This window comes from Tasmannia lanceolata, unplaced genomic scaffold (assembly GCF_043159265.1).
Source record: "Tasmannia lanceolata isolate RefF3 unplaced genomic scaffold, GAP_Taslan_0.1 ptg000018l, whole genome shotgun sequence".
Taxonomy (NCBI): Eukaryota; Viridiplantae; Streptophyta; class Magnoliopsida; order Canellales; family Winteraceae; genus Tasmannia; species Tasmannia lanceolata.
The window spans coordinates 16,723,457-16,747,404 of record NW_027518695.1 but is presented as its reverse complement, the minus strand read 5'-3'; the positions used below and the strand labels follow the sequence as shown (position 1 = coordinate 16,747,404).

The following is a 23,948-nucleotide window of genomic DNA, read 5'->3' as shown; positions in this document are numbered from 1 at the left end:
TGTGTTTAATAGACTGAATATTGTCATTATCAAAACAAGTGCAGAAATCACTTCCCTTAGCTTGTATGAACAAGTAATCAACATTAACACTATCTGAACTATGGGAAGTACAGATAGCTGGTCATAAATTCCTATAGTTATTAGCAAGGACATGCTGCATAACTCAACACTATCATTAATCTGTTCCCAGTACAATGGGGCCAATCACAACATGCTGCATTTTCATACGTTCTCTCTGTGTCAATAACATGTCCAATCAGACAAATGGAACGATAGGTGCCATTTCACACGGTTAAACATGAAAATTACAACTAAACCTTGAACAAAATAGACCATAAATAATTTCAGCCATAATTTATTAACAAAAGCAAGACATAATTTCAACACCTTATTACTATTTGTTTTTAAAGATAACACCCTTATTACTATACAAATGCGAATTCGAGATTTGCAAAGCTAGTTTGGACAAATGAAGTCCAGAGGATGATGTATACTCACAGTTTACATTTCTCGAGTTCTTGCGTTGTTTGGTAATCATCTGGTATTGCAAGTGGGCAGGGAAGCATTACTATAAAAACGGTGAAGTAGCCTCGCGCAAATTCAAGTCATAATCTTCATCCTTCACCTCAACAGCTAGTTTCATATCAGGGGAATTGAGGTTTAATAATTAATATAACTCAAACCCAGCAGAAATTCAGCTCATTTTTTCTGATATAGCAGCAACAAGTTCAGTTCGAGCTTTCTCCAGGGCATTTAACAATTTCTCCGGCTTTCTTCCACCTGCCTGGGCAAAATTAGGCCTGCCACCCCCTCCTCCGCCACACATTTTAGCTATAGCCCCTATAAACTTCCCTGCTTCAATTCCCATACCAATGATTCTAGGGCTAAATGCAGCAACCAAACTCACCTTGCCTTCACCTGGGGATGAGCCCAAAACCACTGCACAAGGATCTTGTAATGAATCGACAAGATATTCAGCAGCACTCTTTAGCGAATCAGCATCCGTATCGTCCATATTCTCCACAAGAACTCTGAAAACCATTTTAGTTACCTCAAGAAAGTCAATTTATCAATCTCATACGGTAACTCTCAAGAAACCAGAGTAAGCCTGTTAAAACACGGTTAAGTCCGCTGTTAAACGGTAACTCTCAGACAACCAGAGTAAGCTCGTTAAAACACGGTTAACTTTGTTGGCTCGTTAAAACATGGTTAAGTTTGTTGTTACATGGTAACTCTCAAACAACCAGGGTAACCCCGTTAAAACACGGTTAAGTCCGCTATTGCACGGTAACTCTCAAACACCAAGAGCAAGGTTTTAAATTTCGGCCTAAATCACGAAATTTCAGCCGAAACTTCAGTAATTTCGGTTGAAATTTGGTAAAGCATTAAAATAATATTACTTTCTCAATTATTTCGCCGAAATTTCCTAAATTTCCGAAATTACGACCGAAATTTGGTACATTTCAAAATTTTCAGTTTTGGGTCGATTTCGTTTCGGTCCCGACCGAAACATGATACACTTTTTAGTTATTGGGAGAACCCAAGTACTCTTTTGGATCCATGAAACAACTCTCAAAGATCTTTTTCCCTTTTGGAAGATACAGGAGCGGAATTTAAAACCATGACCGTAAGCCCGTTAGAACACGGTCAAGTCTGTTGTTACACTGTAGCTCTCAAACCCCAGGGTAAGTCCGTTATTATACGCTAGCCCTCGAAAAACCAGCACTGGATGTTACAACAGCATCAACAAGATGGTGTTCACATGATTATTATTAGAGGTATTCCAAATTGAAGGGCACCCTTGCAGAAATGGGTTGAGAGGGTGCCCCCATTGGCTGCAAGGGATGGTTGTGAATTTATAATGGATGCAAATCAAAGCGTATTAAATGCAGAACCGTTCCTTGAAGCCAATTGGGGCGCCCTTTCACCCCACGTCTACAAGGGCAGCATTCCTCCTCTTATTACCTGATTCCAGAAGTTCCTACTGTGAAGGCTTTGCTTGCAACCATTGATGCTTTGTATGTTGCTGCTTTAGCACGTACTTTTGAAACTTCGTTCTTCGCCGTTCTTAGTTCCTCCAACAGGCTTTCTACCCTGGACGTCACGTCTTCGGCTTTTACCTTGAAAATGATAACTTTCCATGTTTAGAACTTCAGATTTTCAACAAGTGTGCACAAAATCAAACTCATGCACCTGGCTGTTACAATCTCAATGAATTGCACGAGCCAATGAAGGAGTCTAAATAAAGCGAGAGGTGTGTGGTACTGTAATAAGAGGGTGAAAATAACATCTCCCTGTCGATAATTAAACATAATAATCGATATTCTTATAGGGAATTTGCTAGCGTCCATCGCAGAAGGCATTTTGCGGATGGTCTGTTGCATCTGACAGCAGCCACGCAGACTCACTTTTCAGCAGGTTTTGTCTTCATTCACGAGGTGGCTGCTGTCAGATGCAACAGATCATCCGCGAAATGCCTTATGCGATGGACGCTAGCAAATCCCTTCTTATAGTGATATCAAGGAAACTAATTATGAAGCTGCAGAACCAACTCAACCACAAACTATATTAGGTTTAGAAGCCACTGAGGTTTCAAAATTCTAAAATAGCTCAACACTTGTTCAATAAGAATTGAACTCATGTTTAAAGGGTTAGAACTCAGGTATCAAATATTTACCAACTTTGAACCAAATCAATCCCTAAAGATGTAAAACCTTAACTTTCAGGGCTTTTGAAAGAATAAAAAAGAGCCAAAGAAGTTATCAAGACAATTTAGCATGTCTTGGATCTGCTTCCTTGGGAAAACAGTTTAATTTCAAAAACAATATAAGAAAAAAGAAAAATTATATAAAGAAAAATTACAAAATAAATAAGCAATTAGATTATGAATTCCAGGGAAAGAACATACTTTGAGAGTGGAGCATAAATGTTTCATATGGTTATCGCGAACAGTAATGTAATCAATGAAAGCTTCACCAGCTACGGCTTCAATACGCCTGATTCCAGATGCAATTCCCTGCTCTGAAATTATTTTGAAGCCACGTATTTCAGAAGTATTACTGACATGTGTCCCGCCACAGAGTTCCATCGATACACCAGGAACCTCTACAACTCGTACCTATAATATATAATGTTAACAATAAAATTGTACAAACGAAGCGTACAAACTTGTTAGATTTAAATAGCGTGTTCCATGCTTCCCTCCACCATCAGTTTTATAAGTTGAAAAGATTAACTCAGCACTCTAATCCTATTAATACTTCTTTTTTTGTTTTGAACAATACTCATATCATATAATATTGGTGAAAGAAATCATGAGAAACACCAAGATTGATGGAAGAACATGGCCCAAAAGACAATGAAGAGGACTCTGTTACACTACAGATGGGACCTACCGAGACTATAAACTCGTATTATTTTTCCATGTGTATTTACTTCTTTTTTTAAGAATTCTGCAGATATAAAAACTAAAAATTATGCAATTTACAAGAAAATACAAACCTTTTCTCCATATTTTTCACCAAACATTGCAATAGCCCCAACTCTTTTGGCGTCAACCAGAGGCATTACTTTAGTTTGAAGATGTGTTGCTTCACCAATCCATCTATTAATCAATCCTTCAATTTCCATCAACTCGTGCTCTAGGAGTGGTCGATGGAAGTTGAAATCAAACCTAAGGCGATCAAAAGACACCAAGGAACCAGCTTGAGATGTTTCTTGGCCAATGACACTTTTAAGTGCAGCTTGTAGCAAATGAGTAGCAGTATGGTGAACCTGTAACACCCAGGTGCTTCATCATCACCAAAACCAACGACCAGTCTAAATGAATCACATACTATAGAAAAATATATCAATCATACCAAATGAGTTATTGCCCTACCCCTCTCTCACCACTTGGAGACACTAATTTCTCATGAAAAAAAATTCATGGTAGCCAAACGTGCCCTTGGTGATTTTTGTTCTTTTTAAGAATGTATTTAGAGGGTTTTGAAAACTCAAATGCAGGAAAACCGTGAGGGAATCGGTGATCTTTAAGGAAAACTTTCCTTGTTCTATCCATGGTTTTAAATTTCGGCCGAAATACCGAAATTTCAGCCAAAATTTCGGATTTCGGATTTCGGTTGGGACCGAAACCAAAATTACCAAAATCCCAAATTTTGGCCAGAGTACCAAATTTCGGAAATTTTGGCCGAAATTTTGGGAAAATGTGATTTTCTAAGTTCTTTTCCAAAATTTCGGTAATTTCGGCCAAAATTTCGGTAATTTCGGCCAAAATTTCTGTACAATAATGAAATTTGTTTTTTTTTTACCGAATTTAGGCCGAAATTTCGGTTTCAGCTATGTCCAAAACCGAAACCAAAATTTAAATCCATGGTTCTATCAACATGGAAAAATACATTTAGACAAGGAAACTGACCTTAAAAACTTAGGAGCTGACACTATACTCAGAAATTAACAAATGGATATGTATTTAAGGCACACACCTTAGCCCGCTGTCTCAAATTTGGATCTACTGCAGCATCCACTTCTGTGCCAACCTCTATAGTTCCCTCCCTAATAGTACCCTTATGAACGAAGATATTTCCAAGAGACTTTTTGACATCTTTTATTTCTGCAACAACTTTCTGAGTACTTTCTTGAGATCCTAGATACAAAAAACCATGATCTCCTACTTGACCGCCTGATTCAGCATAAAATGGTGTCCTGTTTAACAAAATTTCTACATCATTTCCTTCAGAAACCTCGGTTACCGGGTCCCCATTTACCAACAGGCCCTTTACAATTGCCCTGGCAAAAAGGGTGTCATATCCTAAAAATTCAGTGTCGGGAACACTACTTAGAAGATCTGATTCACTTTCAACTGAAAGTTTAACAACATTTTGAGCATCCTGAGACTGACGTCTTTGATTCTCCATCTCAATATCGAATTCCTTTATATCTACAGTGACACCTCGTTCTTCAGCAACCTCAATTGTTATTTCTATTGGGAAACCAAATGTGTCGTACAAAGTAAATGCATCTTTTCCCGACAAACAAGGTCTGGTTCCACTTTTAGCACTTAAGAATGCATTAGTGAGCAACTGATCAAGTAGCTTTTCTCCTCTTTCCAGAGTCTGAACAAATCGCAATTCCTCCCTTTTCAGCTCCTCCATGATAAAGGACATTCTTGCTTTTGCATCTGGGTTTATGTGGGTGCTTAACTGGATTACTGTCTCTGCAATTATCGGCAAAAAAGCACCTTCAAGATTTCCCTTACCATCTCCTTTTATACCAAGTAGCCTTCCAATGCGAACAACTCTCCTGATGAGTCGTCGAACTACATAACCTCTCCCAATATTAGATGGAAGAACCCCATCAGATAAGAGATAAATAGTTGCACGCATATGATCTCCAATAATCTGGAAAATAGTAACAGAACAATAATTAGATCATTAAAATGTCAACGTCAAAATTCAACATTTTGTCATACACATCAATAAAAGAAATAAGATGATATGAAAGAAATTGAGATGAGACATACTTTAAGATTCATCTTTGTATGATCGTCAGCTTCAGCGTAGGAGACCGCTGCCAATTTTGAAGCCTTCTCTATAATGGGATAAATCAAGTCCGTCTCGTAATTATTTGGAACCTGCAACATGTAAGTGCAAATTAGATACACCAAACTACTCACTGAGTCAGGCCTACAAATTGGATACACCTCATTCTTCATTGGCTACTAGTATTGGTATGATAACAATGTAATTAATTTCACACTAAATGATTTTATAAAAGCAATGGATACTATGATCCAAGAAGAGAGTCAAAAGATGAATATGGACAACAGCATGCATTACCTGGAGATCAGCTTGTAGATATTATCATAAAGGCAACATGCAGAAGGAGGCTCTAAGAGGCAGTTCTAAGTATGATGGATATCTATGCACAGGGTGTTACTATCTGTTCTATCTTTGGGTAGTCAACCATGTAAATAGGCATTTATTCTTTTTTTGAAGATGGTGTATTAATATTGAGATGAGAGTTGAGTAACATCTCTCACTTTTTCTCCAAGAAATTGTATTTTCGTCTCCTTTTTCCGCTTAGATTTCATCTCCTAGAAGTGGCCAGTTCAAATCAACTCAAGCAAGTCTTGAGTTGGCCAGACAACTCCCAAATTGTGTTTTGCATTAAAAGTTTTAAAATAATTTAATGAGTCCAACAATGTAATACAATCAAATCATATTTAATGAAATTTCATTATTTGAAAAATAAATAAATCAAACCAACCTTTAAGGAATGTCACATTAGTTTTTAGGAAAATTTCTTGCCGGTGGGAAACAGTGCATGATTGCAGAGATGTATATTGAAGTATGGCATTACCTTTTGAAGAATTCGAGCCATGCGCTCCAAGCCAAGCCCAGTATCAATATTTTTTTGTTTTAAGGGTTCAAGGGATCCATCATCCTTCTTGTTATATTGCATGAAGACCAGATTGTAGAACTCTATAAACCTACTATCATCTCCCAAATCCTGAAAATGTATTTCATACAAAAATAATGCAGATAAGCAAATAATAAAAAAATCAATGGAACAGGAGATTTCTCATCAGGAACACAAATTGCTTGATAGTTGAGCTCATATTATACATACGGCATCTGAATACCCCCTCTCAGGATGGAAATCATAATAAATCTCAGAGCATGGACCACAAGGACCAGTAATCCCACTTGTCCAAAAGTTGTCCTCCTCACCCATCCTTTTTATGCGCTCCAAAGGAACACCCACCTGATGAAAGAACAATTTGAAAACAGATCAATATAAAGTATAAAATATTGTTACAATAACAATCCCTTTATAAAGAACCGCCCCAAAATCTGGAAATGTGATAAAGATATGAACACAAATACTGAACAAAAATGACACATTTTCTCAGTAAAACAAATACAATGAACGACGTACAGACAAGATGATCTCAAAGGAGTAGAAATCCTAGAACAAGAAAAATTGAAGCATCAGTGCAACCAATCCACAAACATGCACACTCACCCAATAATTTATAGGTGACATCTTGGCTATTGAACTCAATGGAATCTCAGGTTGTTAAAAGTTTGGATTTTCTTTTAAGTTCTAAGGAAATATGGGATATAGAACAAGAACAGTATTCGTATCAGAATTATGTGGCATGGGTGTACCAGTTGCATAAAGAAATTTCCCAATTGCGGCAAGGAAATAAGCCACTTTAGGAGTAATAGACTGATATGCAAGGTTTATGGGAGAAGTAAGCATTTTTCAAAGATATTTGCTTTCATTGATTCGAAGATGTCGAAAAACTTAAGAAGCATCAAGAAAATAAAACCATTTTTTGAAGTTATTTACATTACTGACTTACTAGCTAACTTGAATGTGGAATTTAAGACTATTTGGACCCACATCTTTGGCACTCAGACTGTTCCATCCCCAAGCAGTGTATATGCCTTCTTTAGAGATATGAACATAGAAGAACAGTTATGGATACCTCCTCTCCTGTACATGATAGTCGTGCCCTTTTATTTGATTCTAAGAGATTAAGATCAAGTGACCGAGGTAATGATAACAGTGGTATGGGGAGTAATAGCTATAATCGTGATGGTGATGGTAGAGGCAGATACAGATCAACTGGGAATAAGAAGTGTTCCTATTGTGGTAGGAACAAACCTTTTCAGAGTCATAATCCTTTTCAGAATCTACGACCCATCTTTTCTAGTAGGACTCCTTGTTTCTTGATATATATGTTTTGTTCAGGACCTTCGTCCTAGTCAACACAAACTGAATGATACTGCTATCAGGTGTGTCTTCATTGGCTACTATAACTCTTCCAAGGGCTATCATAGTTATGAACCTCGGTCTTGCTGCTTCTTTACCGCTATGGACATCACCTTTCGTGAGGATACACCTGATTTCTCGAGTATATCCTCACGGAAAGCAGGTCTTTGCCATTAAGACAATCATACTTAGGATGTGGTTTCTCTCCCTCCTGGAAAGAAATCTATTGGATGTTGATAGGTCTTTGCTATTAAACATTGCTCCGTCAACAGTTCAGAGAGATATAAGGCACATCTTGTTACTTGCTCGCCGGTTCACTCGCACATATGAACTTGCAAAAGGGTGCGCAAGTGTGCCACAGCTCATCCCTTGCCAAGTATGTGTCCTATCAATGTTGGTCTACTGACAAGGCCTTTCTCATTCATGTTGGCTTTGTGCATATTACTCACACTATTCATGTTGCCATGAGTCATCCTGCCTGGAAGGCAGCCATCGCTGAGGAAATGGAAGCTCTTCAGCTAATCATACTTACAATCTGGTTTCTCTCCCTCCTGGAAAAAAACATTTTGGATGTAGATAGGTCTTTGCCCTTAAGCATTGCTCTGACAACAGTTCAGAGAGATATAAGGCGCGTCTCGTTGCTCATGGGTTCACTCAGACATATGACCTTGACTAAGATGCCAATTTTTCCCATGTGGCTAAGTTGGCATCTGTTCGGGTTTTCATTTCAATTGTTATCAATCAGAATTGACCCCTTCTCTAGCTTGATGTGAAGAATGCCTTCTTGCATGGGAATCTCACAGAGGTGTATATGAGTGACTCATCCATCTGGATTTCTATTTCTAGCGTCGAATGGGAAAGTTTGTCGCCTCCATAAGTCTATTTATGGTCCTAAGCAGTCGCCATGAGAATAGTTCTGTCATTTAATCTCAATGATTAGGAGGGACATGGGCTTTCAGCCATGTCAATCGGATCATACTATTTTCATTCACTATGGAACTTCTGCTCAGACTATCCTTCTGGTATACATTGATGGCATTATCCTCACTGGGGAGGATACCCGCCTTCATCACTCATGTGAAAGAGGAGCATGATCGCATTTTGAGGTTAAGGATTGGGAAGCATAAAATTCTTTCTAGGCCTTGAGGTAGCTCGATCTGGAAATATATCTTTCTTTCTCAGAGGAAATATGATTCCCTCAATCTCCTAAACGACACTAGAATGCTGGGGGGTGCAAACACAATCACCCCCCCATGGATCCGAAGCACTCTCTCCATGCTAGGGATGGTGATCTTCTTTCTGATCCTCAGTAGTACTGATGCCTTGTGTGTCGTCTAATCTACTTGATTATTATGCAACTAGATATCCCCTTTGGTGTTAGCCAATTCATGCATGCTCCTTGTTCTACTCATCTAGTTGTCATTGAACTCCAGCAATTGAACTACTTTTGAGGATTCTAATGGTTCGAGTTTCATCGTAATTAACATAAGGTAAGGATAATAATGTTTACATTAATGAGGAAGAAGAATTCAACTTATATCGGAGGATAAAATAGAAATGTCCTATATAGATAACTCCAGCCCAACAAGATAAAATTATACGTGGTATTACTACTGGTAAAATTAATCATGTTAACAGTGATTAGTTCATATGCAACTTGCCTCTTCGTGCCATATAGACAACGTTTCATCATCGTCTTCGAAAACGCTAACCCACAATCTCTCAGGGGGCAATCTGAACCTAAAAGAAGTAAATGTAGTATAACTATAATGTAGAAAAAAAATATGCATCTGTAGTGCAGAAAAAGAATAATGTATAACAAACAACAGTAAAAGATGCCAAATTTATTCAAGGCAATACAGAAACAATTGATAAGAAAAGCACTATTAAATCAATAAAATAAAAAAAGGACGATTTCAGTTTGTAACTATAAAGGATAGCAACAGTCGTCACTTCATGACAAAAAAAATGAGAATGCCCTTGAACAGAAACTATAAAGAAATAAAGTACTGCAGAAGACCGAGAATCTCACAGTAATAAATTCCATAACAGTAGTCTACAAGCTCAAAAAATTAAAAATATGAAATGTATATCTATGTTTGTGGCTAATTAACCAAGTTTGGCAATAAGAGCTCAGAATAAACTGATTTGAGGCAAACCCTGATTAGCTATAAAATATGAAGTATACACTCCTTGAATTTCATCTTAATATGACAAGAGGATAAGGCAAAAAGACCCAAATCCATTTAGATTTTTCAATCTGGCATCTCAAACTTCAACTTAACCACAATCAAAATAAAAGATTAGCATCATCTGCGTCCTAAAATATAACAATTTAAGCCTCTTAAAACCAATGGGACAGTTCAGATCATCCCCTGGTCATTGATCAACCAACAAGATTATCTTGGCATTCAGAGATCCTGCAAAACGTAGCCTGGTACCACAATAGTATGATGCCTATATCAAAAAATACAGGCGTCTCAGATCATCTTAGATATTTTTGTCCCTCATACCTTCTCTAACTATGCTCATCAATAGTATGACACTTGCATCAAAATTACCTGCGAAGTGACCGTGGAGTAAAGTTCACTTCTCATGCTTAACCAGATTACAATATAAGTATCATAGTGTGCCTCTAAAGGTGAGCAGTCAGTTGATGAGGTTAAAGCACTATGGAATGGAATACAATTGCTTTCGAAGATTGGATGCTCAAAAGTTCAAATTGAAGGAGATTCTTTTATCACAATCCATCGACTTGAAAGAGCTTCTTGTCCCCCATGGCACTTCTTGTGATGGTTTAGGAAAATGGAGATGTGATGGGGGTTTTATTTGATGTATTTATTTCCCATTCACAAAAAAGGAAATGGAACAGATAGGCTAAAAATTGGTGTTTTATAATAGGCATATAGTGTATTGTATCGGCACAAGATGACTACCTTGAGGTTCCTTTTGGCAGTTCCGCCTTGGGAGCCTTGTCTATACTCTTTTGTTTCCATTAATTAATTCATTTCATCTTTTCAAAAAAATAATGAAATTGAAAATTGCTTCCTGCCACACATGGAAATAGCTCCTACTAATGTGAGTTTATTTCATTTCAGTACTCCCTCAAAGCCACACTTTGATTTTGATATGAGGTTTATGCCACTCACTATAGGTCTAACCTCCAAAAAATAATATCAGTGTAGCTCTTATATGTAAACAGAGTTCGACCAATTATCAAGATCCTGATGGATCTAAATATTCAAAATATAAGAGAGCTCTCCAATGAATATATTTCAATTCGGTACTCCCTCAATGCCACACTTTTTTCTCGATATGAGGCACCTGATGTTAATCATATAAGCACTGCAAATCCACGTTTATATGGATTCTTCTGAATGGGCGTGTCAAAAACATGTCAGATTCCAACACTTCGGGTGCAACATTAATATCTCTTTTATTGATTTTTTCTGAATACTACGACCACAACTTCACAATTACTGCATGTTGAGTTTTATTCATCCTAATAGTAAGTTTATTATATGGAAATAAAAATATAAAAAAATTATTTACTCAACCTATAAAAGTTTTTAGTATATTATTTTCTATTTTCATGTTATTATGTAAATAATTAAAATTTGAAAATTGATTAAAATATTTTGGCGAATGCACAAAATATTTTCTAAAGGATTCATTAGCCGATCCAACTGGTATGGGACAAAGGCTTAGTTGAGTTGAGTTGAGTTCAACAAAGGCTACTGATATTGGCACTACCACGTTTTGATAATTCCGCTAACTCATCTCGTCTTAGTTATTAAACATCTGTCAAGAGTTAATACAGTTCCCAAAGAGCTACCAGAAGCCAATTAAAAAATAAAAAGACAAGCTGAGTTTGTGCAATTATTAAAAAATTATAGAGCAAATATCAGTAGCCATCCACAAATCTTTCTTCTCGAAGTTTGCCAAATCCAACACTCGATATCAGTGTCAGATTCCAGCACTCATACCCATACTGATGCAAGATGGCTGCAAATTCATCCTTCAATTAAAAAGCTCATGTCATCTCCAACCATCAGAATGACGTGTATGGAGGGAAAATTGCATTCCTCCTGCCGTCTCAGATAAATGGAATATTCTACCATTAAAAAAAAGGGATATTCTATGTATGCAATTTTGAAGCTAATGTCTAAACATAATGAAGCATTATTGATACCACAATGGGCTTTATTAAGCTTGCATACTTCATTTTCATAGCCATTATCCTTCTGTCTATATCATGCATGGGTTCTCATCAAATCCTCCATTAAGGAGAGAAGTCTTGACATGCATCTAATACAACTGAAAGTTATAGGATTCTTCCATCATAGCAAATATATGAATCGATGTGAACTTTGTATTCAGAGAATAAAACTGCATGAAGCTGAGACCTTCTTTTTGTAGGTATACAACATAGTCTCAGAGAATTAATATCCTAGAACCCTTTTCCCTTTCGCACCTACTCAAATCTCAATCTAAAAATGCTTCAAGGACTAAGAAATCCTCAAGTCAAAATAAAGCTCATCTCTAGAAATCAAGTAGGGCCCGTACAGATGACACTAGAGGTCACCCAATAGGTCATCATTTATCCTTATTTTTAAGAAATATTATAGAATAGATTTGAGGTGGATTATTAGTTATTACTGTAATAGTAAGAAAAAGAAGTTATGTTCTATAGCAGATCTGGGATTTTATTTGGGTTTGAAGCCGGACGATGATAAAAGAGTAGTATTTTAGGGGTGATTTGAATCCACGATCTCCTCAACCTGTCAAGAATCGAGTAGAGCATGCAAAACACCAGTCCAAGCTTACCATAAAATCTTTACTTTTTCATGTTCCTTTCCTTCAACATTAAACCTAATCTAGACCAGATTAGATAAGTGGTGAGGAGGTTATTTGACTATTATTGTGGTTGAGGATTTCAGGGCTGTGTTATAATTCTCCAATGGTACCACAGGTTCTCCATTCAAGGTTGTTGTCGACAGTATTTTGGTCCCATCAATGGCTTATCCAAAATATTTGGGCAAATCCCAACTCAATGACTGTTTCAAAGAAGTTAAAGGGTGTTACCAAATCTATGATTGTTTCCGAAAAGGATAGGAATGTGACAGCTTTGCATGTAGAAAATGCATATGAAACATTAAAATTGTTTGAGTGTAATAAAATTAAACCAAGTCTTCTTTTAGAATGCTAGCTTGACAGTACAACTAGAAATAACAATAATTACAACTTATTTACATCAAAATCTACAATGGAGAAAACCCTCAAACTTTAAAGCTTACAAAAATATCACACTAGATAAAATGAGCACCAAAAAAAAAAAACTACCGTGGGTAGAGAACTCAATTTCAGGAAAATTTGATGCCATTGACATAACTCAATACAAGTATCTATAGTACTCAATGATAACCATTGTAGCTGACTGCGTGGTTCTAAATTTCGGCCGAAACCCTCTGGTCCGAAACCAAAACTTTACGAATTCCAAAATTTCGAATTTCACAGATTTCGGCTGAAATTTTGTTAAATTGATTTTTTTTTCAAAAATATATAATTTTTCTATTTCGGCCAAGTCCGAAGCCGAAACCGAAACCGAAATTTAAATATATGGCTGACAGATATAAGGAAGCATATGCTTTGTCCCTACAGAAAATGACTACCAAAAAACCAACAAAGATCACATCAACTCATCACAGACTATCACTATTCCTCAACAAGATTCAATAATATAGGCAAATCTGGTCATGCTTCATTTAAAAAGCACAAATTTACCAATCTAGACTTCATGGCCCATCGATAATAAAATTTTATGCATACTCCTTGGTTGTAAGCTCCCATGCCCAGTTAATCGCTTCCCTCTTGAAGTAATCCCCAAAGCTGAAGTTTCCAAGCATCTCGAAAAAGGTGTGATGACGAGTTGTGCGGCCAACATTGTCCACATCATTTGTCCTTATGCACCTTTGAGCAGTGGCAGCACGAGCTACAAGTCTAGGTGCCTACATGAGGTGTATCAGCATTGTTGTGTATTCCTTTAGCTTAACAGTCATAAAAGAACTTGCAAAACATTCCAAAAAATAGACCAAAACAAGGTAAATTCAATGTTAAATGCTAAGTCGCATAAAAAATGAAGTGTGGTTTCTGAAAAATTGATGTACACAAACAAAAGAGCTTGATAGCAGTAATGCATGAGAACTTGAACAGAGAAATTAGGTTCTAATTTAGTTATATCAACACCAAAAACAATAAAAATTTCATATTGGTTCTAATATAGTTATAAACTCCAAAAAGTATAAAATTTCATATCATTTGCGCAAATAATATCTGATTTATTTTCAGACTGTTTACATAGTATAGCTCATGATGAATATCTAGCCACAAATATATATTTTTCTTGGACTGGTAATTAACTAAAAAGAAAGCCCCTTGGGGCAAAATACAGCGCAAAAAAAAGATATATAGAGGGGCAAGTTAAAACGGTTCAAAATAAAATTACAAAATGATATGTGTAGTGAGAAATGTAATCCCACATCCTATTCTAATAACTACATGAGGTTGGCCACGGTTCGATGTGAGGGGGAATTCTGAGTACTTTATCGTATTTGTGATGGTATTCTGCCCTCTGGGTAAATATGAGTCAACTATATAATAATATAGTAGACATCTCTTCATTCCCTGAATAATAAAATCTCCATTCTTCCTTTCTTTTTCTTTGTTTTGCATCACTTCTATATTGCCACTTCTCCTACTGTTCGCAAAAAGGATTCTACAGTTAGATATGGTTTAAAAACACTTCCAATCATTTTATAAACTTGTGTTAACACAGTGCTAGTGCTCTTTCTGAGTATTATGCTCAGATTCATGCATGGTATTAGCTATTACCCGATAGCGATAGGTATTGATTTTTTTGGTACCAATATGTGACAAGAGGGTTATAAAAATAAAACCAATATTATCATTAAAAAAATCAATATCATATTTGGATCATCTGTTTTGTCCGAGACACATCCTTTGTTGGACAATATGGCCAAATAGATATATGCCAAGCGACAAAATTGGTGAGGCTAGGAATTTTAGAACCATATTTTTCTCATTTATCTTTCATTCGTAGGCTTGAAGAAGGTTCTTAAAGAGATTTGGGGAACTTTTTCTCAAACCTTTGACAGAAGACATGATTTGGTCCTCTGATTGAAAAATTGAAGCATTAGACTATCCATTTTGGGAGTTTTTCATTTTTGAGATAAATGGTTAATCGTTTCATATTTTTACAAGTGAAATGGTTTCTAGTGCAAAAATAAGAGAAAGTCTATTCTTTCCATGTACATGAACATTCTAGATCTAATGTTCTTTTTGCTGATAAATCATCATGTTGTGTTTCAAACCACTCAATCTTGAACCTCCTCAACTTCCATTATCAGCAACTTCTCTATAAAGGATGTTGTTTTTATTGTGTAGAGAGAGAGAGAGACGAAAACCGGCCAAAAACAAATGAGATCTCTTCTTCTTCTTCTTCTTCTTCTTTTGAAGTGAAAAGGAAATTTCTCTTTACAAGCACAAGTGTCCTATACTCCTATCCGAAGCAAAAAGGGAAGGCTTCTGGTAACGATCTTTATGCAATCGTCTTTATGCTCCCGGATGGTGTTCGTCTTCATGACTTTTGCAATGGAGACTAAGATAGAATAAACATTGCTAGATCTTTCGATGAGTTCCTGGCCATAAATAGACGAAGAGAAGGATGGAACATTCATGCCTCTGTGTGTGTGTGTGTGTGTGTGTGTGTGTGTGTGTGTGTGTGTGTGAGAGAGAGAGAGAGAGAGAGAGAGAGAGAGAGAGAGAGAGAGAGAGAGAGAGAGAGAGAGAGAGATTACCTGATTCAACCAATCATCTACAAAATGGGGGCAGCTACAGTAAAAAAACAAGGGGCAAAATATCTTTATTTTTTATTTATGCATCTTGAAAGTTAATTTTTCCTAATTTACCTATTTTAATTCTATTCTTCCTGATTAGTTTCAACAAAACCCTAGAAAAGGAAAAAAATCCTGAATTTCATGTTGTTTAGAACAAGACTTGTCGATATGGTTTGTGACTAGGTAACAAGCACAAGAATGATATCTTCAACATGCTATCAGTTAGGCAAGTCAAAGGTTGTTGGTCATGACAAGGGAGATTGAAGAGAGTGTATCCTAACTTCAATTTCATTGGGACTCCTCGAATTGAATCATTTGCACAAGATGGTTGAATCATGGATCAACAGGATCTGCACGTTCAATCTGTAGGGGTTTCTATACTTGGACATCCCATTTTCCTACTTTTCATAGGCCCATTGCATCTCAGTTTTTGTCAGTGATTTAGAGTTTAACCGCCACCTTTAGCATCTTAAACTAGAGTCAACTGGAAGAGTACTTAGCTCTATAAGGTCCTAAGTATTTGATTAAAGGATTTGCTACAGTGTTGCTTGTCATAAGACAGCCCCACCTTGAAGACCCTAATTCACAATTTGATTAATCAGTCACCTCCCTATCCGGATTACATTATTGTAGTTGAATCATACAAGTGGACCGGAGCTGTATCCAATTTTGCGTACTATCCTTCGCAACTTGTATCATAATTACTAGTAAGTCATTCTTGTTTTAATCACGTTTGAGTATTGACATTGCCTATAGACCTCCACTAGGACCTATTCAGTGTGTTAATACAATTTCCATTTTTTCTGAGATCCTAATGGAACATAGTCTGTAATTATACCATGGAATCACAAGAATAAAGATTTTCTTCTTGTACCCAATCTGAAACTTCTACATTGCTGCTTAGTTTTATTCTTTTGACTTCTTTTTTATCCTTCAATTCTTTTGAAAAAAAAAAAAAGATTTTTGAACAATTTAAATGCGTATAGTCAATGACTAAGAAATTAACTATATATATAATTCCAAAAACCAAAACATGTAAACACACCTTGCCAAGAAATATAGGCTTGAATTGAAGCATCCCTGCAATTGTAAGTAAAACTGTAGGGTCATCTGGCACAAGAGAAGCACTTGGAAGGACCTTGTGACCACGGGAAGCATAAAATTCAAGAAAACGGCGGCGTATAGCATCACCACTCACAGGAAAGTCATTGGATGTATCTTCTACAGCTTCTTGAGTGGTGGGTTGTACTGATGCTGAAAAGAAAAGTGATAATACATCAGAAATGATAGATGGTAGATTCTCGGGATGGAAAATAAATAAAGTATACCTGATGTATTTCTTATGGTGAATAGCGATGAGGCTGCTCTTGATGCGTTCAAATTGTAATACCCATAGTCTAAATTATTTGAAGAAACTTGATTGAACGTTCTTATCCTAAATTCCTCAGATAGCCTGCAACCTGTAACAAAATCCTGATAACGTGGATCGAATAACTCAATTTTATATAAGCAAAGAATAACACACTAACATAGTAATTTTGTTGATCAAATAACTCAACAAGAGATATGTGGAACATTACACAGTAGTTTTGTTTTAGCAGCACACCCATTGTATTTTGAAGAAATAATATACTAACATTTTCCAGATGAATGTTGAAGTGTTCTCTGATTAATTGGTTTTCTGATTGACTTGTGGAAAAAAAAACTTGGAAAGATTTTCCAAAAACCAAAAACTTGATTCCGGGTGTAGGAAACCAGAACTACTAGCAAAGGTACCAGGGAATGCACTGGTTTGCAAGCGACTGAGGGAGCATATACAAAAAGTCAAATCTATACATTTGACACAGAAGTTCATGTAGAAATCCTGTTCGTGAGCTCAATGGATCAGTAGTCAAAAAATAGGAAGGAACTGTTAAGTCCAAAGAAAGATAGGAGTTCGAGAATGTGCGTGGACAGTAGTGCAATCAACAATATTACAATCAAGTACAAGTTTCCAATTCCATGATTGGAAGGCTTCTTTAGTGTCTTGCACAATGCCAATATTTTCCAATTCCATGATTGGAAGGATTTATAAGACAGCTGTGAGGCCAGCCATGTTGTACGGCTCAGAATGTTGGGCCATCAAGAAGCAGCATATGCATAAGATGAGTGTAGCGGAGATGCGAATGCTTAGATGGATGTGCGGCCACACAAGGTTAGATCGAATTAAAAATGAAGACCTCCGTAAAAATGTAGGGGTGGCACCAATTGAGGAGAAGATGAGAGAGCACTGCTTAAGATGGTTTGGGCATATCCAACGTAGGCCTTTGGATGCTACAGTGAGAAGAAGTGACTCGTGCCAAGTTGATAGAGTAAAAAAGGTAGGGGCAGACCGAAAACAACTTGGGTAAAAATAGCGAGGAAACACATGAGGGCTAGGAACATAACAGAGAACATGACCTTGGATAGGATAGAATGGAAGAAAATGATCCATGAAGATGAACCCAACTAGTGTCAGGAGTAGACTTAGTCGATTTGAGCCGGGTAGATCCTTTCACCTTCTTCATGAAAAATTTCTAAAGGATTCATTAGCCGACCCCAACTAGTTTGGGAGAAAGGCTTAGTTGAGTCGAGTCGAGTTGAATTGAGTACTGATATTCGAAGTGGATACCATTGTATATTCATCCGACCTGAAGACAAGAAGAATAATTCTTTCAAGGCAAGAGAATCACCTCACAAATGGTTGGTGATGCTGTCAAACTTTCAAATGCATTGAATAACTATAGGCGGCTTACAAACCAAGTCCTTTGTTTATTCCATAGTAGGTTCGTGGTTGTTTACTTTGATGACATTTTGGTTTCTAGCCACACCTCTAATGAACATGCAAAACATTTATGCTCGGCCCTATATGTATTGTGACAAGAAAAGTTGTACCTAAATCTTATGAAGTGCATTTTTCTTTCCATAACATTGTGTTTTTGGGTTATCATGTATCATCAAGTGTATCAAAGCAGAGAAGACAAGGGTGAAGGACATTGTAGATTGGCCCATGACAACTACTCTTACCAAGTTACAAGTTTTCATGCCCTTTTCTATCTACGCTTCATCAGAAATTTTAGTACATTGTTGGCATCCATCATAGGTCACATGAAATCCAACATATTCACATGGAACCTGTTGCAAATAAGAGTTTTGAACTTATCAAGGAAAGAATGACCCGTGCTCCTATTCTCAACTTGTTAGATTTTAACAAGGTATTCAAGGATTAGTGAATGCCTTGCATGTGGGCATTCCATCAGGCACAAGTCGGAAGGGAGTTGAGGGGCTCTACGTCATTGTTTAAGCCTTAAGATATTGTAGACATTACCTCATTCATCACATCTTTGTTCTATACTCCAATTATGAGGCACATTACCTCATCCATAGTCGTTGTTTAAGCCTTAAGCTACTGTTACAAATACTTTCATTATTTATGTTATATCCATATCGTAGTAGGTTTCATTAATTTCTTTTCCCTATTTTGCTTTCCCCAATTTCTATATGATGTAGATGGCTACTCGGCAAATAATTGTAACAGCCCGGCTTAGCACATTGGAGGCCGAGTTCTCTCGAATTAACTCATCATTTTTCTCCTACTCTATTTTTCTTCTTCATTTTCTGTTTCGAAAGAATTGCGTTCTATCAGAAACCGAGTGTCCTCAAACTTTTGGGTGCCTACATAGTTCACTCTTCTGCTGCTAGAAACAACTAGATTGATAATGGAACAGTTAAAGGCACTTTTTTGGGATACTTTGCTACCCAAAAAGATTACAAATGGTATACAGTGCTAACTTTGGAAATAGTTTCAAGTTATGTCTTTTCATGTGTGAAAAGAGTATGAGATTTTAGAAATAACATTCCTTTCCAAACACTTAAATAAAATTCCTGCAATCCCAAAAGGGGCTATAAGGAAAGGGAGGTGAAAATGAGGAGATTAATGGGTGCAAGAGAATTTCTCTGATTATTTTCCCAATTGGGAGGGAAATGAGAAAAAAGAAGGATTACCACTCTTTAGGGAGGAATAGCGTTTTGATGTGTTGGGGAAGATTGGTCTGGAAGGTGGAGTTGAAGTAGCGAGGAGGAAGCGAGGTTTTGCAGCATGGCTCAATCCATCCATGGCAGAAATGCTGCTTCTGCCCAACTCTCTACTCTCTACTGTCTACTCTCCAAGCTTTCGCTTCTTAGCCATATATATGCGGCAACTTAGCCATTTAGCACCATTTGTTTGTGAATGAATATTAACAGGATAAGGCAAAAAGGAGCTGATTTCCGCACCCCCAGCTTTTGATGAGAACACACTCCTTTTTTATATTTTGATTCTTGAATCTTTAGCTACGCCTCTTACCTTTCCCAGGGTAGTCATCCCGACCCGAAAATAAATCGGGTCGGTTTAGAAATCATGGGTCTTGGGTTGGGTTGGGTTTATCCAAAGGAAAAAAAAAAACCCGCAATCTGACCTGACTCTTAGACTTATATTATAAAAAATTTAAGAGGAATGCTAGATTCACAGGCGCCATTGGTAAATAAGGGCAAAGGACGCCCCTATCGGTAAAAATAGCCTTAACCGATGGGGGCGCCCTTTGTCTTTTATTTTGCAAGGGCGCCTGTGAATCTAGCACCCCTCAACTCTTAAATATCTCTTGAATAGCATAACTAATCATTTTCCAAAATTTTGATATAATTGTGTTCCATTAATGTGATTAAGTTTGTGATGTGAAAACAAGTTTCCTTATTAAATTAATACACTTGATTACTTAAAATTAAGTTATTTTAGGGATTTTGTGTGAAGATTTGTTGTGTTCTACAATCTTGAAAATTAGTCATTGCCCTAAGCTAAACATTAACAACCCGACCCAACCCGGCTTGACCTGAGAAACTCTCTCGGGTAGGGTCGCCTTTGTGATTCTTTGGTTTTTTTCCCATAAAAAACTCGACCTGTCCTCCCCCCCCCCCAAGTTGCTAAATAAACTTGATGGGGCAGCTGGGCAAGAAATGGGGACAAAAAATACACATCACTTCCCTTCTTTAGTCTGAACAGGACAGAAAGGAATGCTAAAAAGGACCGATCGCTGTTCCTAACGTAAACACTTGGAGTCGCACATGTGCCGTGCCCAAATGATGGAGCCCATTCTGCCAAATTTAGGGGTGCAAATTGAGTTTGAGAATTCGGGTTGAGCTTTTACCATAAAATTGGGCCAGGTTTGGTTTAATTCCAGTTCTTATTTTTTAGCAAAAGCTCAACCCTAGTGGGCCACCTCATTATTGGTTCGCCCCATTATGTTTTACAAGATCAATGGTCTTTACTATAGGGGTGTAACCCAGGTCGATTTTTAGGAATTCAGGTTGAGCATTTACCATAAAATTGGTTTGTGTTGGGGTTGATTCTAATGCATTTTTTAGCAAATGCTCCACTCGATCAGACACAAGTTGCACCCTACTTTATTGCAATTGCATGTCCCCGTTTGGACCTTGCTCTGTTCACTTATGTTCCCTGGAAAGCAAATCCCTGGAAAACAACCTCTTTTTTCCTTGACAAGACAGAATTCTGGTGTACTTCACTTGCTTTCTGGTGAAAATAGAATTACACAAGTGGAATTTCTGCAATAAGTCAAAAATGACATGGAAAAGCCCATTTCCCCCCTTTAGGGATTTCATTTCCGACCAAAAACACTTTGATTTCGTTTCCCTGGGAAACTAGTGCAAAAGGAATGACAAGCAATTTCCCTGGAAACCTTTTCTTGCGCAAGTGAATAGTCCAGAAACAGTCCAGGGAAACCTTTTCCTACACAGATTCCCTGGATTTCTTTTCCTAATGCCACGTCAGATTCCCGAGAAACATTCTTGTTTCCTTTCCCGGGAAAACTAGTGAACAAAGCCACCAACTCTAGTGACAAAAATATTCTTTCACATAATAAAAAAAAAAAAAAAAAAACAGGAACAGGAAAATAGAGGAGAGTAACTCATTAATTCATCTTTTTAATAAGAGAGTTGTTAAATGTGTTTTCATTGAAGAAATGATGAAAATACCCTTACTTCAAGGGTTAATTTTCAAGACACTAGAAAAAGATATATTCTACAAGTTCGAATTAGACCATTCTTAATTCTAAATGTCTTCATATCATTGATTATTTTGCTAGGAAGAGGTAGGCGGCACGACCCTTGATCATCTCACAGTCTTCCCTTCATTCTCTTCGCATTCATCTCATGATCATGATCATCACTTTGAACATCTTTCTGTCCTTTGCTTTTTATTTTGTTTTCATTGGTTTCTGATTATTTTTCTTTTATTTTTCATCTCCACGCCTCAATTTGTTATATATCATCATAATCAACATTCATGATCATAAGAAGAGAACACTCTTCTTCCTCCTTTCTCATTTCCTCCCAATTTACATTTGCTTCTTCGTAGCATTTATGTATACTATGTCATCTTACTGTTAGATATCCCCTCTATTAAGTTGGGTGCTTCCAACTATTTCTTATAGAGGGATCATATTGAATCAATTCTCATTAGCATGAATTTGATCAACCACGTCGATGGATCGATCACTCAACCTCCTCCCAAAACCTCAGAAACAATCACTTTTTTTTTTTGGCAGGCAAGCTGGGATTGAACCTCCAACCTCAATGTTGAAGTATACAGTCTTTTCCATTGAGCTAGAGGCTCAACTCCACAAAAATGAAATGAAAAAAGTCTATCACTTAATCAAACTCTTATCAAGGGACTTGTTGCTCAAGTTTGGCCCTTTTCACATCCAAATAAAATTGAGATGATGCCCATGAGCATAATTCATCTAACAAACACAAGCCTCCAGTTCTCATGTACCCAATCAGTTACATACCATTCAAAAAGGTCAATAAATACCTCAAAAACTTTAGCAATATATCGCGACTATCATTCATTTGGTTTCCAATTTCTATACTGTCAAGAGTGTAATCAAGTTATGACTACAATGGAAACTGTATTGAAATAACAAGCTTCGATTGAAGAGCTTAGCCTTTACTATTGAGCTAGAGGCTCAATCCTTACAACACTGTGAGAATGACCAAATCATCATTCTATGCTTCCTTTTGTTGAGCCACTAACAATCTACCTATTCGTGGAAGTGTGATCTATGTTTGAGTTCTAGACATTGAATCTCATACAACTCTCTAACCAAGTAGAAATATGTTGTGTTTGGCCATTCCCCCCAAAACATTTTTAATTTTTTTTTTTCGTCTGATTTTAAATTAAAATAAAATACACGTTCAATACTCTTTCATGCTTTTTTATTTTAAAATAAAAAATAGGAAAAACATATTTGGCATAAAAAAATAATGTATACTTGATTCATTTTTATTACTTTTTCTGCTCTAGAAACGCTTTCAACTAATAAAAAAATGGTACTTTTTGAGACTCTTCTGTGTGCATCCATGTTCACTTGCAATCTCTGGTGTGAAAAGGAAACGGAAAGTGTGGATTTTTCCGTTAAACTAGCTTGTGGTCGTTTACTTAGATTATGTGGAAACCTCGGAGATTACATGGATGTGGAGTTGTTTTCTCTCGGTTGTTGACGTGTAAGATATTTCATTCAAATAAGTTTCCTTTGGGTGTGTTCACTCGCATAGGCTCTGTTCACTTGCCTTCTTGAGAAAGGAAAGGGGAAGAAAGTAAGCCAAATTTTTTCGTGATTGAGCATTTTCTGTCGTTCACTTGTTTTCTCGGGAAAGCAGAATTAAACAGGTGGAAAATATAAATAATGATGTGGAAAACCAACTTTCTTGTACTTTCTCTCTCAATTTTCTCACCAAAAGGACGAGAAAATCATTTCCCTGAGAAAACCACTTTGCCTGCATACTTTCATTTCCTATCTTGGCAAATGAACAACGGAATTTTCTCACAAAAAGAAATTTTCTCACAGTTTCTTTTGCTCTCTTTTCAAGTTTCCACGTTAGATTTTTTTCCTTTCTTTTCATGCAGCTAGAAAAGAAGTGAACAGAGCCTAGAAATGAAACGGAAAAGTGTGTACTTTGCTTTTGAATAGGTTGTTTACATGGATTCTTGGAAACCTTTGCGGGTGATGCTGAGCTGTTTACCTTCCGTTACTGCTTATGTGTTAGTGTAGTGCCCCACCATGAAGTCCAGTATTTTTAAAGAATACATCAGGCCCACTTCAAAGGATGATCCGAACCGTTCATTTGCTGGGCCATTAAGTAAATAGGATGTACTATACAGATCATCTCCACAGGATG

General features: G+C 36.9%; 1 protein-coding gene across 2 annotated transcripts; it reads right to left on the bottom strand.

The window, feature by feature from the left end:
- Positions 1-204: 204 nt before the first annotated feature.
- EMB1030 (Alanyl-tRNA synthetase, class IIc) lies at positions 205-19,917 on the bottom strand. Of its 2 annotated transcripts, XR_013235673.1 has the most exons (14): positions 19,722-19,917; positions 17,027-17,158; positions 16,744-16,952; positions 13,612-13,790; positions 9,444-9,522; positions 6,631-6,765; positions 6,361-6,510; positions 5,522-5,632; positions 4,485-5,399; positions 3,502-3,774; positions 2,909-3,118; positions 1,966-2,120; positions 418-1,031; positions 205-387 (listed from the first exon to the last, which is right to left on the bottom strand). XR_013235673.1 is itself a non-coding variant. In XM_077358444.1 (13 exons), the coding sequence occupies exons 1-13, from the start codon at positions 19,831-19,833 to the stop codon at positions 695-697; spliced, it is 2,997 nt and encodes a 998-aa protein (XP_077214559.1). In that variant the 5' UTR covers positions 19,834-19,917; the 3' UTR covers positions 331-694. The 2 variants fall into 2 exon arrangements, 1 of the variants encoding a protein (XP_077214559.1); XM_077358444.1 differs by having other exon boundaries at positions 331-1,031.
- Between the last annotated feature and the right edge of the window lie 4,031 nt (positions 19,918-23,948).

Coding starts and splice junctions, on each gene's coding strand:
- EMB1030 (XM_077358444.1), bottom strand. CDS start 19,833: ATGGATGGATTGAGCCATGCTGCAAAACCTCGCTTCCTCCTCGCTACT. Junction 13,791..16,743: donor AGCCTATATTTCTTGGCAAG/GTGTGTTTACAT, acceptor CACCTCATGTAG/GCACCTAGACTTGTAGCTCG. Junction 1,032..1,965: donor GTAGGAACTTCTGGAATCAG/GTAATAAGAGGA, acceptor AATGGTTTTCAG/AGTTCTTGTGGAGAATATGG.